General features: G+C 49.7%; 1 protein-coding gene across 1 annotated transcript in view; it reads right to left on the reverse strand.

The window, feature by feature from the left end:
- Window positions 1-2672: 2672 nt before the first annotated feature.
- The window catches only part of LOC129562505 (choline/ethanolamine transporter FLVCR2), a 57084-nt gene continuing 39751 nt past the window's right edge, over window positions 2673-20005 (reverse strand). Inside the window, exons 4-10 of the mRNA XM_055435687.2 lie at window positions 16202-16269; window positions 14870-14973; window positions 8834-8944; window positions 7986-8091; window positions 7724-7835; window positions 7107-7162; window positions 2673-2890 (exon numbers count right to left, since the gene is read on the reverse strand). Coding sequence (XP_055291662.2) covers window positions 2813-2890; window positions 7107-7162; window positions 7724-7835; window positions 7986-8091; window positions 8834-8944; window positions 14870-14973; window positions 16202-16269 — 635 coding nt within the window. The 3' untranslated portion in view covers window positions 2673-2812. The remainder of the gene's footprint in view (window positions 2891-7106; window positions 7163-7723; window positions 7836-7985; window positions 8092-8833; window positions 8945-14869; window positions 14974-16201; window positions 16270-20005) is intronic.

Here is a 20005-nt window from a genome sequence, read left to right on the forward strand (position 1 = left end):
GCCTTCCTCCTGGAAATCTTGCAGAGGCAAGCTGTGAAGGAAAAGTGCCTGAATTATCTCCCCGTCTCCTGGTTCTCTCTCCTGCTTCGCTGCTGGGCCTCCGACCCTTTCCCGCGGCTGCCTCAGCCTCTGCAAGGTCCAGAGTCCACGGAAACTGCTCTGGTTCACAGTGTGCAATCCCTCCCTCCCTCTGCGAAGGCCACTGAGAGGTGGGGAGGCAGGAGTGGAGATGACCTGGGGGTGGTGGTAGCCACTCTTTCAGGTCTTCCTCCAACAGTGAGTCTGGAGCCCTGACCACATGCCTGGCACTGGTCCAAGCACAGAGGAAGGGACAGTGAACACAGTGACAAGCTCCCCAAAGTGAAGTTTACAGTCCTGTGGGGCAGACAGTCGGCGGGTAAATAGCAATCACAACATCATGCAAGGCAGCAAGCCAGAGTGAGGTGGCAGCTAGGGAAGGCCTCTCTGGAGGGGTGATGTTTGAGCTGAAGTGAGGAAACAAGTCATATGGACACCTGCAGCCAGTGAACCCCAGACTCAGGGACTGGCAGGTGCAATGGCCCTGTGGTGGGAACATGCTTGGTACATTCAAGGCACCGCAGGGAGGTCATGTGGCTGGAGCAGAGAGACTGAACAGAACAGTGGAGGACGGACGGTCAGATAGGAAGGTGGGGGCCATAGCACATAGGGTCTTGTGGGCTCTGGTGAGGTCTGGGCTGTGGTTGAGCTAAGAAGCTAGAAGAGGGTTTGAAGTGGAGGACTGATGTGGCTGACATGCACTGTAAAAGGATCACTCTGAATGGAAAGTTGTTGGAGCCACAGATTCGGCCTTGAATTGTAGTCTCCACGTGGACAGACAGTAACGTCTGCAGCCTCATCTTTAAAAAATAACCCACTAGCATGGTAACATCTATGTCTACAGAGGACCGCCTTCTGTTCCTTCTGTGTGGAGGAGCGCCTCCCCTACCCCGAGCCCCTACCCCTCCAGCCTGTTCCCACCACCAAAGCCATCTCTGTCCCAACAAGAGACAAGGCAGACCACATGGAGGATATTTTATTGCTTTAAAACATCTGGTGTTACAAATAGAAAATACTAATTATGATTTCAAATAAAACGATGGTTTCAGTAAACATTTTGTTTATAAAATTAAGAGACTCAAGAGTAAACACTTTCTCCTTATGAAAAAGTAAGGCACCTTCATCTTCCACCTCCTTTCCACCACAACTCAGTCCTTGCACCAGAAGTGTGAACTTCTTCTTTTATGTACAGAGTACTGTACACACACACACACACACACCAGCTGCCCTCGGGCAGTGGCCCAAGCACCCAGCACCACTTCCATGCAGGCAGCTCCAATATGCTAAGCCCGGGACAGTGGCCACAACAAAACAACACGGGGTTGTGATCATGGAGCTCAAGGCACATGAGAAACAACCAAAATGTCTTATTTTGAGCAGATCTTCCCAAGCCCATGAGTAGAGCCAGACAACAGGTAAGGCAGGAGAGGGCAGCTTGGGCTGGTTGAAAGGACACGTGCGTGTGTGCGCGCTGTCATGTCTGACTCTGTGACTCCATAGACTACAGCCTGCCAGGCTCCTCTGTCCATGGGATTCCCCAGGCAAGAATACTGGAGTGAGTTGACATTTCCTGCTTCAGAAGATCTTCCTGACCTGGGGATCGGACCTGTGTCTCTTGAGTCTCTTGCATTGGCAGGCAGATTCTTTACCACTGGTGATACCTGAGAAGCCCCTGGTTGAAAGGGAGTCCCTTTAAATTCAGAATATCTGAGAAAGAATTATTACTATTACAGAAGGGGGTGGGGAGAGGGGCTGGGGCTGCAAATACTGTCCCCACCGGAGGTGGACGCGCTTACCTAACCCAGCAGATCCGAGTCCCATTCAGGGGCCACCTCCCCTGCCCCTTCCCCTCATCTCTCAGGGACCTTTGGAGCTCTCAGGGGGGAAGGACCCAGGTGGGTTTGCAGTGAGGGTCACAGGCAGGAGAACGTGAGACCCTGAGCGGCATCTGGAGGAAGGCACAGAGGTGACAGTGATGCACACAGGCCCTGGGCCAGGACGTCGTCTGCAGAAAAGAGCCTTTCTGTTCCCGAATCAGGGCACCAGGCTCCCCAGATTCTTAGCACCATTACATCCCAAGGAGGTCAACTCTCTGAAATTGGCTTGTTCTTCTCAGTCACAGCAATGTTTTTATCAAGTTTATTGATGTTTGGTTTGATCAGCTCTGAGGAGAGAGGGTTTGCAGACAGACACCAACACAAGCCAGAAGAACCTGGTCCCGGAGTCCTGAGGGGTGTGTCCTAAGGGTGTTTGCTCTCCCACGGAATGTCAGTGGTCAGTCTGGGGGCCCAAGAATGACCTGTGTCCAGAGGAGCTGCTGCTCCTGAGAACTGGGCTCCTAAGGGTCTTCAGACACTAGAAAAAGTTAATCTCCTGAATAAGCTTTGTTTCGTGATAATTTGCAGGCTTTGTCCCGAGGGATGGGCTGGAGCAGGGGATGAGGCAGCAGCCAGGACCGACTCCAGCATTCTCTCTGCCTCCCCAGCTCCCAGAACCTGCAGGGGGAAGGCGGGGCCCCAACGTGCATGTGGGGAAGAGTGCATCTCCCCCAGGGAGACGGGGCAAGCTCTGGAGTGGGTTCCAGGAGGCAGAGGCGCTGTCCTCCAAGCCACAGATGTTCCTCCCAGTTCCCCCAGCAGCTGCTCGGGTGAAGGCCGCGGGGCTGCAGGCAGAGTTGTGCTGGCTGGAGTGGTGGGGGCGCTCCGAGTCCCCCAAGTCGCTTCTCCGCCCTCTCTCAGAAGTGCTCCTCCTGGACAGTGGTGGGGGCCTTGCTGCTCTTGCTGTCCTCCTCCTCCTCCCCCTCCTGGGGTTTCTACAAGACAGACAAGGGGACCGCCCTTGGGGTGAGGAGGCAGGGACTCCACCGTGCTGAGTATCTGCCTGCCTGTGCGTCCGGAATCTGGGGGGAACCCGGGGCTCCGGTCACGCACAGGGCTCCCCAGACACACACACCGTCACGACAGGAGCAAAGGAGGAGCAAAAAGGTCAGCCTTTCGGGACAGCACAGCCTCCAGGGACCATCTCACTGTGAGTGCCACTGAGCTCCGGTCACCCTCGCCTCCTGACAGCCTCACCCCACCTGGATGGACCCCCAGGTGCCTGTGGAAGGGCCAAGTCTGCACCCCACTCAGGAGTGCTGACTACCCCTGGTCAGGGGCAGCCCCCAGGTGAGAAATATGGTTACCACGTGTGTGGAACAGATGCAGCATAGAACTGTTATAAAGACCAGATGCAGTATGACTCAAAATATGTATATATTAATGTAGTTTTACCATAGAAAAAGAGACTTTATATATGAATATTGTTTCCCCATAGAAAGAGAGACTTTATATATGAATATTGTTGCCCCGTAGAAAGAGAGACTTTATATATGAATATTGTTGCCCCATAGAAAGAGAGACTTTATATATGAATATTGTTTCCCCATAGAAAGAGAGACTTTGGCTGTTTGTCATCAGATTTCTTGGGGACGATGGCACAGAATTAGAAGGTATTCAGGGTCACGCTTGTTAGCTGGGTGGATTAATATGCCCTGAAAATTATGCTCTGAGGCCCCTAAAGTGCTGCTGCCAACTTGGGCATTTGTCTGCTGTTTTAGGAACACCTTGCTTCTTCCCTCAGGGGCTCATCTCGTTCCCAACAAGGCCTCGAGCACAGGCCGAGCCCCACACAGCTCTGACCATCGAGGCTGGCGGAGCACATGCAGGCCACGTCAGCTGGACAAAGGGCGGTTCACTCGCCACAACTAGGGCAGCCCATGGCAGAGGCAACAGCGGGAGATCCCGCTTCCAGGTCTCCATCTTGCTAACTTGTTGACACCAGCTCAGCCTCAGCCCTGAGGAGCCCTCACTCAGGAGCCAGCAGCCGCCTTCAACCACTCATGCCACCTCCTGTCTGACACACTCCATGCACACACCTGCCTCCTTCAGCGCCACCACCCTGAAGTCACAACCTAACAAGGCTTATGTCTCTGGGCCAAGAGCTACCAACTGGGAGAAAAATGGAGACCCAAACACAGATTCTCATCATCAGCGTCAGTCCTGACCCCCTGGAAGCTCCGGCTCTTTCTGCCGATGACCCACCTCACTGATGAGAAAGCGCAGCTCTGCCCCGTCGTCCCCTGGCGCCAAGACTGAAGTCCTGGGACGGTCTGCAGGTCCCACTCACCCCCGCCACCTCGGTGGGGGAATGACGGTTCCTTCACGACGCCCTCTGACCACCCTGACATCCCTGGGAGCAGCCCCGCGTGACTCTGACCCCCGTCCACCGGCCCCAGGAGCGAGGGAGCTGCGGACACGGGGAGTGTCCAGGATGGCACCGTGAGCGCCTGCGCCCGCTGGCCTCCTGGGCCGACTCGCGCTGCCCCCGGAGTCCACACGGATGGGACTGAGCCCGCACCGCCTCCCGGATCACAACCCTGGGCCACGGGACAAGGATCTGCCTGTGAGACAGGGAAATGTGGGCCCACCGAAGCAGGAACAGGAGGAAACGGACATGGTACATGGAGATGCAGGGCTGGGGGGAGAGGTGTAGAAAGGTTGTCAGTCTCTCCTAAGGAAACAGGCAGGGTAGAAAGCCCAAAGAGAGGGCTGCCCGGGCAGTTCAGTGGTTGAGATTCTGTGCTTCCACTGCAGGGGGCATGGTTCTATTCCTGGTCAGGGAAGTTTGGATGCTGGGTGGTATGGCCAAAAAGGGAAAACCCAATGGCACAAGCATATCCATAAAAAACACTGGGAAATGACTAAAATGTTACGAGGTTTATCTCTGGCAGTAGGACTATAGGCAACCTTTACTTTCTTCTGTTTGCTTTTGCCCAGGGAAACAGAGATAACAAAGTAAACAGCAGAATCTCATATCGCTTGACACAATGCATCACATTTCAAATTGAAAGTTTTTCATGAGAAACCCATCCTGTTATCATAGGCACCTTTCCATAGGCTCACAATATGGTCACCAAAGTGTCCCGAACCACATTTCCTCGTCTATGGCACAGGGACAAGGCCATCTCCACAGGGCTGATGCCACGCTTCTCACAGGCTGCTGAGAAGACTGCTCCTGTCTCAGGTGTTCCCTCTGTCCCCCTGAATGTCCTGTCCCAGGCACCTCCCCCTTCACCTGCTCCCTGCCGCCACCTGCCAACTCCAGAGCGTGAGATCAGCGGGCAAACGACTAGGGAAAAGAGATTGGCATCCACCTCTCAGCGCACATCCTTAGAGCACTAAAGGTACCTCTTTCAGATACCATTTTTGCCTTAGATAACTGGCAAAGATTTTCAAAATGATAAATACTCAGAGCTGGCCTCATACACTGCTAGAGCAATGCATATTAGTAGTATTGATAGTACCATCTTTCTACAGGACAGTCTGGTAACACATATCAAAGTCTTAACAATGGAAACAACCACTGATCCATTTCTCAAGAAAACACAGTGCTTAAGAACATGCCCAAAAAGTCAGCTCCAGAACAGTAAACACAATATCATTCCTAACAACAATCAGAAAGAATCTTAGTGTTCCTGGACACAAAAGTTGTCCCTCTAATCATGTCTATCCATGTGCAGTTATTAGAACACTGAGACGTCAAGTATGTCGTAAAAGACTAATGACCTGACAAAGCGCTTGCAGAAAGTACAAAAGCACAGAGAACAAGAAAGCTTGCAGAACGACAAAAGCACAAGACCTACTTTCGTTTAAAAAATACATACATATATCTACACATATATATTATATGTGTACACAGACATGTGTGAGTAAATGCAAAAGACAGGACCTCATCTCTAGGTCATGCTATTATAGGATGCCTTTTAAACTTTGTACACTCTAAAAGAAACAAAAAATAAACAAAAAAATTTGTATACTTTGCTATATTTTGAAATTTTTCTACAAAGAATATGTATTACCTCTGTAATAGGTTTTGGGTGTTTTGTTTTGCTTTTAAGAAATATCCCACTGGCTCCTGAGAGCTGAAATTCCTTTCATCCTGATTCAGATTTGATACCTAACACATTGGTTAAAGGATTCCCTGGTGGCTCCACCTGCAATGCAGGAGACCCCAGTTCAATCCCTGGGTAGGGATGATCCCTGGAGAAGGGATAGGCTACCCGCTCCAGTGTTCTTGGGCTTCCCTGGTGGCTCAGCTGGTAAAGAATCTGCGTGCAATGTGGGAGACCTGGATTCTATCCCTGGGTTAGGAAGATCCCCTGGAGAAGGGATAGGCTATCCACTCTGGTATTCTTGGGCTTCCCTGGTGGCTCTGACAGTAAAGAATCCTCGCACAATGCAGGACACCTGGGTTTTATCCCTTTGTTGGGAAGATCCCCTGGAGGAGAACATGGCAACCCACTTTAGTATCCTTGCCTGGAGAATCCCCATGGACAGAGGAGCCTGGCGGGCTACAGTCCATGGGGCCGCAAAGAGTCGGACACGACTAAGCACAGCACAGCACGATGGTTAAAACGGTTCCCAGCCAATTAGAAAAGATGGGAAATACTTTTCTGTTCTCAATCTAACAATTCCTGGCCCTCTCCCCTTCCACCACCATCCACTCCTGCTTCCTGACTTGTACTTTTAGAGCCCTGCTGGCAACCTATTAGCTCTGGTGCCTCCCTGGCACCTCCTGAAGGCCTGCCACATGCCAGGACAGCCACTGCCTCGGGGCCACCACCGCTATGACAAGATGAAGGAGCCAGCCCCCCACCTTTCCTCTCCGTTCACGAACCCCGGGCTGAAAGGAGAGGAGCCGGGCCTCGGGACTTGTCTCAGGACCCCGGGGAGGGCGTGGCTCGGCAGACTGTCACAGGGACTGGCTCTGGGGACCGGAGCAGGGAAGGAAGTGGGAGAAAAACCCAGAGAGGCCAGCAGAAAAGCAGGGCTGAGTCCCGCGGAGGAAACCCTTTGTCTCCACGTGCGTGACACTGAGCGGCTCTCACTGCCACCAGTCCCCCGGGCGCTCCCCCCGCTTCTCCCCAATGCCACAGCTTCAGCAAAGGCTGTGTCCACACCTCAGCCCAGCAGCTCCCACATACTCACAGTCTCAGGAGTTTCTTTGTTTGCATCCTGCCTCCGGAGATCTGCCTTGATGAATGCTGAGATTCAAGGACACAGAAGAAGGGCAACAGAGTTATCAAGCAGAGCAATGGTCAAGTTCAACCACAAGAGGGAGCCCTTACTCTCCTAAGGGTCACGAGTATCCCACCTCCTTCAGACCTTCCAGGGATCTGGAGGTTCCGCGAGCCAGCTTGACAGAGCCTGGGGGACCACTGCCGTGCCAGACAGGAAGACGCCAGTGATGACACTGGCCTCCATGCATAGACCCCTGATATGTGCAGAGAGTTTGCACACAGTGCTCCAATCCTCACAGCAATCTCCATTCTACAGATTAGGAAAGTGGGGCTCCCAGAGGCTGGTCCACTTGCCCAAGGTCAAAGAGCTATGGAGGTCAGTGTCACAGTGCAGGGTTCCAACAAGGGCGTTTTGGGACCAAAACTGAAGCTCATTCCAACAAAATATGCTACTGCCTGCCAAAGATACTTCCTCATGAGCCCTCTCCTCTGCCCTGCTGCAGTGCAGACATTGGGTGCTAAACTGCCAACAGTCTAAACTCAGGCACAGTCAGAGCATCACAACGTCCTGAGGCCCTGACTCACCAGTGAGCACTGCTCCAAGGGTCAGGAAGACACACAGGAAGATGTTCCCAGGCATGATTTCGTAGTTGTCGATAATCTGGCCCTGGGCGATGGTGAAGATGATCCCGAATACCTGCACAGGCACGGAGAAGACTGGAAACAGGGGCCCAGCCAAGCAGCCCACAGGGGAGCTGAGCTGCCCTTGTGCAGCGCCTGCACCCGCCGAGCCTGGCAGGGAACAAAGACCCACGGCTTCAAGGCCACCGCCCAACGAGAGGCCTACCTGGGCAGACACGTTGAGGAGGCCAGACGACATGCCTTCTGATTCCGGGTATGTCAGCTCCACGGCAAACTCAAATCCCAGTGGGAGGTAGCCAGTCATAAAGAAGCTAAAGCCCAGATCACAGAAACGAAGTGATGGAGAATGTCCAGAAAAAGGAAAAAAGGTGCCCAGCTCCTGCCCTACAACTCCTTTTTCTGTTTCTTCCCATCAAGACGTGCCAAGCCCTTGAAAATCAGGCCACCACCCAGGTGGCCATTATACACACATGCTCACACACCCTCACATGCATTGTCCATAGGAAAATGAGCAAGAGGAGAAGCTGAGCAGAGATCCCTGTGGAAGGGGCTCCACTTCCTATACTTTCTCATACAACAGGTCTAGAAAATGCCAGCTCTGATCTCTTACAACCTCTCCTTTCCAACAATTCCACAAGGGAGGCCACTCATCTGCAATTACGGATGAAGACACTGAGCCTCAGATTGAGTAGGGAGGTGCCTATGATCTAATAAAGAGCCAGCAACAGTGAGCTCAGGACCCACCCTTTCTGATCCCCAGGCCTTTGTACTTCGTATGACCCCACGCTGTCCTAGGAAGAGCTTATAAAGACGCTAAACATTTCCTAGCCTCCCAGAGATTTATGAAGGACATAGTCCATCCCAACAGCATGGATGGGCCTGGGTGCCCCAGGCAGCCTTTTGAAGTCTTATGAGTGAACATGACCTCTGGCCATTTCCACGTTTGTAGAAGTCAATGAGAGGCGGCAGATCCCTATTGCATCTTAGGATGTCAGCAGGTCTCTGAACCATGGACGGTGCTTTCCAGTTAAGTAGGTTCGAAGTACAACTTACCCCATTGCGCCAGCCGTGATGAACACTACCCACAGGTGTCCCAGGTTCAAGGTATATGTGTAAACCACCATGCCCACCAGAGTCATGATATAGACCACCAAAGTTGTCTCCCTACAAGCAGAGGCAATGAAGTTGAGTCATAAACTGCTGACTTTAACAGGATATTTTCCCATCCTTCCTTTCTCTTTTCCTCCACCCCACTTCCTATCTATTGGGCAACTGCTGAGTGCTGAGCAAGCCGACGTCTGTGTGCTATTTACTCTCACAGAAGTTTCTGTCCATGAGGTTGATGGACACCGGACCAATGATCACACTGTGCTCAGAGCTACAAAGGGTCAGACCAGGACAGTGTGAAGCCATCTTGTAGCACATGTGTTCTCCTGCAGAAATCTCTCAGCAAGTAAACACTGCACCTGAACTGGGCACATCCCACCCACAAGCAGGGACACAGCCCTCTCCTTTTCTCCTTCCACTGGAAAAAAAAAACAAACAAACAGGACACACATCAGCTGTGGTCTGTGTCAGTGGCACGCGGACAACCCCAGAAGGCCACTCTGCTTGTCTGCATCGCCCCCGACCCCCGGACAGTGCCGGGCAGGGCCCTGACTGTGAGCCTCTGTCGTCTTCGAGTCCTCCCTGTTGCCACCTGCTCACGTGCAGCACAGCTCTTCCCGCTGAGTCTGAACTCCAGTCCTGACAGTGCCGCTGAGAGAACATTCTCCAGCCCTGAACTAGCCCCTGACTCCAAAGTCCAAGGGAGAAAGCTGCGCCCCCTCCCGGGTGCGTGTCCCGCGGTTGGTCCCTCGAAAGGCCCATCAGCGCTGGTTTCTGCTTCGGGCTCACCCTGCTCCTGCCCCTCCACGCACTGCTCCCCACAGGTTGCCCCTCAGGGCTGCTGTGGCCCCGGCTCCTGCACTGGACCGGCACCCTCTCCCTGTCCTCCTGACCGAGGTCAGGGACTTCGCACCTCCTTGCGCACCCTGGCCACGAGCATCAGGACTCAGACCATGAAAGCTCAGAGCCTTCCCTCATCTCTGCTGAAGCCAGAAACACGGTGGGGCCGGCAGGTGTATATGCTGCTTATGTCAAGCTAATACTGCAGTAATTGGATGCCAGAGATTCTCTTAAGCTCTTTACATATATTTAGTATTACATTTAACCCTTACAAAAGCCCTGCAGGAAAAGTATGACTGATTTAAGAAAACTGAAATCATATCAAGCATCTTTTCTAATCACAAAACTGAGATTAGAAATTAACTATGCGAATGGCTGATTCATGTTGATGTTTGAAAGAAAACAACAAAATTCTGTAAAGCAGTTATTCTTCAATTTAAAAAAAAGCAAAATTTTTTAATGTAAAAAGGAATTAAAAATATTTTAAAAAATCAATGTGAAAAAAACTACAAAAAACACAAAAACATGGAGGCTAAGCAATTATCTACCAAGCAACCACTAGGCCACTGAAGAAATCAAAGTAAAAATTAAATAAAAAAGAACACCTGGAAACAAATGAACAAAAAACACAATACAAACTATACAGGTACAGGAAAAGCAGTTCTAAGAGGCAAGTTTTTAGTGACACAAGCGTGTCTCAGGACACAAGAAAAATCTTTAAACAGTGTAATCCAAGGCAGTCGGCATATTCAAAGGAATTCCTGTCAGAACAGCAATGGAAACTTTGCAGAATTAGAACAAATAATTCTAAAATGTGTATGGAAATACAAAAGACCCCATACAGCCAAAACAATCTTGAGAAAGTATAAAACTAGAGGTATCAGTTCTTCCAGATTTCAAACTGTACTCCAAAGTTATTGTAATCAAACCAGTATGGTATTGGCACAAAACAGACACATGGATCAGTGGATCTGAATAGTGACTCAAAAACGAACCCACATTTGTGTGAACAATTAACCTATGATGAAAGAGGCAAGAACATACAATGGGGAAAAGACAGACCCTTCAATAAATGGTGTTGGGAAAATTGGACAGCTATATACAAAAGAATCAAACTCAACTGCTCTCTCACGCTATGCAGAAAAACAAACTCAAAATGGATTAAAGACTTAAATTTAAGACTGAAACCACAAAAATTCTAGAATAAATTTATAGGCAGTACACTGACATCAGTCTTAGTAATTTCTTGGGGGGGCGTGGGGGCGGGCAGGAAATGTCTCCACAGGCAAGGGAACCAAAAGCAAAAACAAGCAAAATAGGACTACATCAAACTGGAAAGCTTTAGCACAGGAAAGGAAACTACCAAGAAAATTAAAAGGCCATCTATTGAATGGGAGAAGATATGTCTATAAGGAGTTAATATCAAGATATACAAAGATTTAATACAACCCAACATCAAAAGAAAAAAAATTGAAAAGTGGGCAGAGGATCTGTATGGACATTCTTCCAAAGAAGACATACAGATGGCCAAGAAGCATGTGAAAAAGGGGACCCTTGTGAACTGCTGGTGGGTGTTGTAAATTGGTGCGTCCACTAGAGAAAGCAATACGGAGATTTCTAAAAAAATGTTTCAGAACAGAACACCCAGGGGGCTTCCCTGGTGGCTCCGTGGTAAAGCCTCTACGTGCGAATGCAGGAGACATGGGTTTGATCCCTGGTCTGGGAAGATCCCACAGGGGGCAGAGAAAGTAGGCCTGCACACCGCATCGATGGAGCCTGAACTCTGGAAGTGCAACTACTGAAGCCCAGGCGCTCTAGAGACTGCACTCCCCCACAAGAGAAATCACTGCAGTGAGAAGTCCGTGCACCACAACTAGAAAAACGACTGCAGACTACAAAGACCCAGCTCAGCCAAAAATAAATAAAATTACATGTACATATATGAGAAACCAGAACACTCGGGTGATCCAGCAACTCCACTCCTGAGCATTTATCCCAAGAAAATGAAAACACTAATTCAAAACAATGTATGTACCCCTATCTTCATTGTAATATTATATACAAAAGCCAAGATACAGAGGCAATCTAAGTGCCCATCAATAGATAAATGGATTAAAAAGATGTGGTATGCACACATATGTATTTCAGCCATAAAAAGGAATGAACTCTTGCCATTTGCAGTGACATGTATGGACCCAAATGATCTTATGCTAAGTGAAATAAGTTAGAGAAATACAAATACTATATGATTTCATTGCTATGCAGAATCTAAAAAACAAAACAAATGAACAGACGTTAAGTCAGGAACAGACTCATAGATACAGAGAACACACAGGTGACTGCCAGAAGGGAGAGGGTGGGGGGAGAGGAAAGAAACAGGCGAAAGAGATTAAGAGGTACAAACTTCCAGCTGGAAAACAGATGAATCAAAGGGATGAAATGTACAGTGTGGGGAATACAGTCAGTGAGTAATAACATCCTGGTATGGTAACAGACCATAACCAGACTTAACCTAGGGGTCATTTTGAAATTTCTAGAAATATTGAATCGTTATGTTGTGTTAAGGAACTAACCTACCAGTGTAGTAGGTCAATAATATGCCAAAAACCAAACAAGCATGCGAACTCACAGAAAAAGAGATCAGATTTGTGGGTGCCAAAGGTGAGGGTGGGGAAGGGAAGGGAAAATAGGAGGAAGGCAATCAAAAGGTTAAAAACTTCCAGGGTAAAATAAGTAAGGACTAAGTCTAAAGGAGATCAGTCCTGGGTGTTCATTGGAAGGTCTGATGCTGAAGCTGAAACTCCAATACTTTGGCCACCTCATGCGACGAGTTGACTCACTGGAAAGGACTCTGATGCTGGGAAGGATTGGGGGCAGGAGGAGAAGGGGACGACCGAGAATGAGATGGCTGGATGGCATCACCGACTCTATGGGCATGAGTTTGAGTAAACTCCGGGAGTTGGTGATGGACAGGGAGGCCTGGCGTGCTGTGATTCATGGGGTCGCGGAGAGTCGGACACGACTGAGCGACTGAACTGCACTGAACTGAAGTATATAATGTGGGCTTCCCTGGTAGCTCAGATAGTAAAGAATCTGCCAGCAGTGTAGGAGACCCAGGTTCCATCCCTGGGTCAAGAAGATCCCCTGGAGAAGGGAACAGCTACCTACTCCAGTATTCTCACCTGGGGAATTCCAGGGACAGACAATTGGGTCGCAGAGTCGGACACAACTGAGCAACCAGCACACACAAGTATGTAATGTACAACATGATAATCAACATGGTATATGTTATGTACGCAAGTTGTTAATAAAGTCCTAAAGGTCCTCATCATGATATTTTTTTCTATTTCTTTAATTTTGTATCCATACTGATGATGGATGTTCATTAAACTATTTATGATATCGATTCATGATGTATGTAAATTAAATCATAAGCTGTATACAGATACAGTTTAAGTCCATTATATCTCAATAAAACTGGTAGGAAAAAAGAAGCATATGACTATCTCCAATATGACAAATGTGGAAACTGAGCTCAGTTCAGTCAAGTTACTTATCCAAAGTCACCCACTAGGTAAATGCACGATTAGAAACCCATGCTCTCTCTGCTCCCACACACAGGAATACTAACACATGATGGGGCTACATCTTCGGAAATGAGCAACAGCCTCTGAAGGACACCCCTCCCTCCTGGGTCTTCAGAGCAGCTGCTGAGGTCAGAGGGGCTTCATCTCTTCTCCCCCTGCTCCCCGCATCCAAGACCTCTTGCTGCAGAACCCAGGCCCATGGACACCCATCTCCCTTACTGATCCCACAAGCTCACCATTTGCCATATTTCTTTACACATAGCTTCTTCTTAAACCACTAGCCTGTCTGCAAAACTCTGTAGCCTCAGCCAGACATAAATGGACCTGACCATCCAATTTCTGTCTCCAAACCACAGGAGACACACCTGGGAGCCTCAAGGAGAAGGAATAGGCACCAAAATGCCGGATGACAGAGCTCCCTCACCCTTTCTCTGACCAAGTAGTAGAGAGGAAAGAAGAATGTCCATGCTGATTGCAGGATGCAGATATCAAATGACACTAGGAACCGTGTCAGCTGGACTCTGCAGTGTCCTCCCAGCCCTTTCACTGTCTTTTCTGGTTCATCTGAATCATCTGGTTGCCCACATCCCGGCCCCGCCAACATTCCAATCCCCGCTTTCTGTTGCCACAGAGCAAGCCTGGAAGAGAGATGCTGCTATTCCCTGGTTCAAGGGAGGCCAGTTCTCACTGCCTGAAACCAGCAACCAGCATATGGCAGAAACGAGGCTGCAGCCCAGCTCTGCCAGCAGTAATTAGGTCCAGCCGGGCTCTTCCTCGTGTCTAGCCAGGCAGCCACATCCCAAGGGAGGGCCTCAATTGGCCTTTGCTGAGGGCAGCCAGAGGGAGCCCTGGTCTGACCAGAGCCTCACAGAAGCGGGTTTGTGTGCAGAGAACAGGTCTGCCGCTGTCTGTCACCTCCAGACACTGGGAACTTTGGATGTCTTGACAAAGCAGCCCAGAATACTGTCCTGCCCAGCGCAGGACAGCCCAGGCAGCTGCCCCTCTGAGCAGCATTAACTGAGCACCCAGTGGATGCGGAGCACGGGACACACGCAACAAGTTGAGCCTCTGTTTCCAGAGCACTTTGTCCAAGGCTGGCTACTGAATCAAGGCATCTGGGTTGATTTCTAAATGCAGACTCCCCTACTGAATTGACATCCATGAGGGGTGGGGCCCAGGGATCTGTATTTTTAGTAAGCATGCTGGATTAGCCTGCAATCCACTAAAATCTTAGTTGCTCTTAGAAATGCACCGGGCAATCAGGGCTAAACCATATCACAATATTTACCAACGATGTGGAAGCAACTGCAAGGTAATACACTGAAAATTGTTGGAAGCACAGAGCACCCTGCTTAACCCCAGGAGGTTCATGAGCAAGCCATGGGAATTTGACAATGGAACCACCTCCTCATCCCCAGAGACAATACATCTGAACTGCCTCCTTGACCGCTCAGACCCCAGCTGCTGCAATCACATCCTTGCAGCCATGTTCCCGATGAACATATCATTTCAAAACATGGGTCTCCAATTCAGTCCAAGCGGAAGAGTCACTTACTTGTAGGTTTTGGTCCTATCCAGCCAGATGCCTGAGATCACAGCCCCAAGCATTCCTGCAAGGATGATGGTCAGGCCGATTCTTCCAGCATTCACTTCTTCTCCCTGGGGAAACCATAGCCCCAAGGACCACTCAAGGATGGAACAAGACATCTGATGGGGCGCAGTCACCAGCAGGCAAAGGGGTAAAGGCAAGTAACTGGGGCGCTACTACAGCCAATTCTCAGAAAGTAACAGAACAAGACAAGCTGTAAAAAGCTGCCAGTAATTCTAGGGGAGGAAATCCTAGAATAATTGCTCCTCCTAATATAATATAACCCTGGGTGTGGGTGCATGATACTGGATGCTGGGGGAAAACAAATTCTATCCTTAGAAACCACTTTTAGGTAGATTTTTCAAAAATATAATCCTCATAGGAACCCTTTAGCATTATTCCCATTTCACAGATGGAAAAACTGAAATATGTATATCCAAACATTTCATACTTAGGCTATTTTTTTTTCCAGTTATCACTGTCTTAGAGGTAGGAAGACATTACATATGTTTGTGTGTTTATTAAGAGCCAGACACCATGCTGAGGATTTTATATCATCATCTCATTTAATTCTCCTGGTTGCCCACCGGGAGGTTAAGAATCAATACTCCCCATTTTACAGATGAAGACATCAAGGCACATGAAATTAGCCTACTAGCCAAAAGTCATGAGGCCTTTATTAAGTGCAGAGGCAGGATTTGAACTCAGACCTGTCAACCTCCAACACTGGAATACTCACTCACCCATGGTGGCCCACTGTTCCCAAGCTGAGACCCTTGACCTTCCAAAAGAGGGTTGGGCCTGACATCCCAACTCCAGGATACTCTGTCCAGTTCCCTGTATTTAACCCTCCCTAGTTCTGGAGACATTTGCAACCTGCTTTCCGTTGAGCAACTAAGACTTTAAAATTAAATCTTGCCCACATTTGACAACTTAATTGATTTCACAGGTGATTCTATGTGTATACACGTTTACCTACTATGTTGCCAGGCACCGTGCTATGTACTTTACACATATAAATCTTATGATTTACTTTCTAATTCTAAAATCAGTCTTTTAAAAAATATAAAATTAATCTTTCAATAAATAACTAGACTTCTTTTGAGAAAAGAGAATGAGAGCTCAGAGATGCTAACCAGCTCTCACACTGCTGAGAACCACCGAACCTGGGGCTGAGACCCAGGGCCGCCTCCCTCCAAATCCTGGAGCACACACCATCCCTTGCTGCCTCCCCAGCTCCTGCCCAGACACTAGAAATCTCCTTCTCTCCGTCACTGGTCAGCGTAGGGAACCCCTTACCGGGTAGTGGAAGATCACCATGCGAGTCAGCAGAGTGGACAAGGCATAAAACGCACCAGCATTCAGACCTGAAGGAGGGAGGGAGACACGGCATTAGGGGCGTTGTCCTGGCGGGGCCGCTGCTAGCTCTCCCCCTAGCAGTGAGGGCGGTCAGAAACCCTCCTCCTGGTTGCCACTGGGAGTGGTGCCCTCAGAGAAGAAGAAATACTCCAGAACAACCAAAGGTAACCATTTTAACCTCTTTTTAGTCACACACCATTGCCCTCTCATCCCTTTATCCTGTCCTAAAAACACAGGCTCCAGGAAGTACACATTACTCCTAGGTCAGATCCGTCTACATCCCTCTTAAGCACTGGCCTGGCCTAAGGGCTCAGTGAAACTACTGGACACTTCTCCACCTCCTCCTGATGACCTATGCCCTCTCCAGAATGCTCCAGACCTCTGACCGCTGACAACACTCCCATTCTCACCTGTTTTCACGTCTCTCCAACTTTTCTTCTCAGATTCAACACCACACAAAGTCTTATATTTGAAACCAGAAAGGACCCTAAAGAACATTTAGATGACTCTCCTGATTCAAAAATTTATCCAACAAATAAATGGAATACTTAGAACATTCTGTAAGCATCAATTTCCTCAGGGGATGAAGTCATTTTGTTCAAAGCCGTACAGTGACTTTGTAACTAATATGAGACTAAAATGAATCCAAAGGAGAAGGACCTCCTGCCCTCCTTTCATAATAACAATGGCGGTGACGATGGTGGTGGTGATCGTGGTGATGTCATGATGACGACAGTGGTGGTGGTGGTGGTGATGGTGAGATGGTAGTGGTGGTGATGGTGATGAGGCTCACAGATTGCCACTGGCACACCTGGCATTAGGTCCACTTAGAAGGACATAAGACAGGACAGGGGGCCCAGGCACGGCAGCCTCAGACACTCCTCTTCACTGGAGCCAGTCTACAGGACCCCAGGCCGCAGAGCCACTCAGAAACCATTCTCTTTCACCCCCTAGCTGATGGCTCAGCGCAGGGAAAGGTGGGCATGGCCCCCACCCTGCCTTAACCCCTCCCAGGAGCCACTGTTGTTTGTAACTCATGCACAGGCATGGTTGCCAGGATCCCCATAAAGGACAGGCCAGTGGAAAGAGTTGCTGTGCTCAGAGAAACACAAAGAATGGCTTCCCAACAAGGGTGAGTAGATCGCCTAGCCCACCTGCAGTCATTTTCATCAGAAGTAACGTCGCCTAACTGCGGTTGATATCCATTCTTGATCAGGTTCCCAGAGGAATGAGATACAAAGTTAAGCAAAAGTCAAATTCTCCTGCAAAATGGGGGAGTTTGGTTTGCCCTCCACACCATCACATTTGGTGGTAAGAGGCAGGGCTGCATTCAAACCCGGACTGCATTCAAACCCAGACTGCAGGGTGCCAGGTCCTCTATCTTAAACACTCGGTTTTACATCCTTACTGAACCGATCCGCAAAGATTCCCCCAGCTCAGCTCACTGGTAGTTTCCTGCCCAGACTCTCCAAGCAGATCACCTCAGGGATGCAACAAGGCTGAGCTCAGTGCCACCTCCTGAGGGCACAGGGTCACAGTCAGTGCCCCAGACATGCCGTTAAATATCACTGCAGCTGCCACACTCAGGCTCTCAGCAACTTCTCAGATAACAAGCATACCTACACCTCACCTTCTCACCACATACCCAGCCACTTGGAAATTCCATTCCCAGGTCAAGAGACACATTCCCGAAATGGGAGGGGGGGACGGGGTGTGCAAGGAGGATGAAACCAGCCCCCTTCCTGCCCCTCAGGTTTAACAAGACCAGGGGGCAGAGAACATGCCAGGTCATGTTCAGCTTGGGCCACTTGGGCTGAACAAGGAGGGCAGAATCCCCAGGCAACTGAGAAGTTATCCAAGAGGACTGGGAGCAAAAAACTCTAAACACCAGCACTTTCGTGACCCCAAAAAACAGAGACAGAAACAGTGCAGAGAAGGCTGATCCAGGAGGTTGAGCAGCTTGGTGAGGCTCAAAGGTTTAGGAAAATCTCTTCCAGATCAACAACCCCTGGGAGCTCGTTAGAGATGCAAATCGTGACCCTACCCAGACTTCCTGCTGTAGAAACTGGGAGTGGGGTTTTGGGCGGTCTGTGTGAACAAGTCCTCCAGGTAATCCTGATAAAGCTCGAGTATGAGACCCACTGGCTCGGCTAGACTAGTGTGATCTGCCAATAACCATCCCCGGCTCCCAGCCAGACAGGAGACGAAAATCAGGGCTAAGGCGGGGAGGGTGTGGAGGGGAGCAGGGGTTAACCCTGGAAGGCTGCCATTCTTTCCAATTCTTTCTACACTCCAACCCTAAAGGAATTAGAAATTTTGAATCCCTTTTGAATCTAGATGGCCCTCCCCATATTGCCAAAGGTTGCTGCTGCTGCTGCTGCTAAAAGTCGCTTCAGTCATGTCCGACTCTGTGCGACCCCACAGACGGCAGCCGACCAGGCTCCGCCGTCCCTGGGATTCTCCAGGCAAGAACACTGGAGTGGGTTGCCATTTCCTTCTCCAATGTGTGAAAGTGAAAAGTGAAAGTGAATTCATTCAGTCATGTCCAACTAGTAGCGACCCCATGGACTGCAGCCCACCAGTCTCCTCTGTCCACGTGATTTTCTAGGCAAGAGTACTGGAGTGGGTTAGATACAGTTAAATGGCGCGAGTCTACTCCACTGACTTCCCTGCTGGCTCAGACGATAAAAGCGTCTGCCTGCAGTGCGGGGGCCCTGGGCTCGATCCCTGAGTTGGGAAGATCCCCTGGAGAAAGAAATGGCAACCCACTCCAGTACTCTTGCCTGGAAAATCCCATGGATGGAGAAGCCTGGTAGGCTACAATCCATGGAGTCACAAAGAGTCGGACACGACTGAGCAACTTCACTTTCTTTCCACTCCACTGACCGAACCAAGGGGTCCGGCGTCCACACTGAAGGGCAGGAATGAAATTCATGCTCTGTCCTGTGCATGAGTACCTCTCACAGGAATGCAGGTGACCGTGTTATATTTGGATATGATTGTCCCTCAACAATGTAAGCCTGCCAGGTCAGTGCAATGTGATCGCCCCTGAAAGGCCAGGTCATTCCTGTATCAGCCACCTGGGAGAGGTGCGGGTCCCTGAGGGGGTGGGCTTTAGGAAGGCAGAAAAGACTCTGAGTTTCTGTCTTGTGTCAAGACCAAATTATTCAAATAGAAGTCTAGAGATCACTGGCATTAGAAGGGCTCAGATTTTTAAAATGCAGATTTCTGAGCTCTACCCGGGACCTACTTAATCTGATTCTCCTGGAATGAAGCTAGGAATCTGCATTTTAACAACAACAACCCACCCCCCCCGCCCCCCCACCCCAGCATTTCTTAAACTCACTGAAAAGGTGACTAAATGGCCTTGGGCACAGGAAGATCACAGAGCAGGCCCAGGCTCTGAGAGGCTGGGATTCACATGGAGGCAGCTGGGAGGGGAAGGGGCTCCAAGACCCTGAGAATCACCAGTGACACACCCATATTAGAGGTTCTCAACTCTGCTGCAGGCTAGAATCTCCTGGAATGCTTGCAAAGGCAGATTCCCAGGCCCTCACAGACTATCTGAATCTGACTTTCCAGAAGAGAGGCAGGGAATCCAGGCACACACCACTCACAACCCAGGGGACTCTACCATCAGGCCAGAGTGGGAAACTCTGATCCCAGACCTCATCTCTGGGTTCTGGGAACTCTCTGCTCATTTCCCTTTTGTTCTTCCTAAACCTGGAGTAAACTGTTGGTTTA

This window comes from Moschus berezovskii, chromosome 9 (assembly GCF_049115385.1).
Source record: "Moschus berezovskii isolate FMDL1 chromosome 9, NW_MosBer_1.0, whole genome shotgun sequence".
Classification (NCBI taxonomy): domain Eukaryota; kingdom Metazoa; phylum Chordata; class Mammalia; order Artiodactyla; family Moschidae; genus Moschus; species Moschus berezovskii.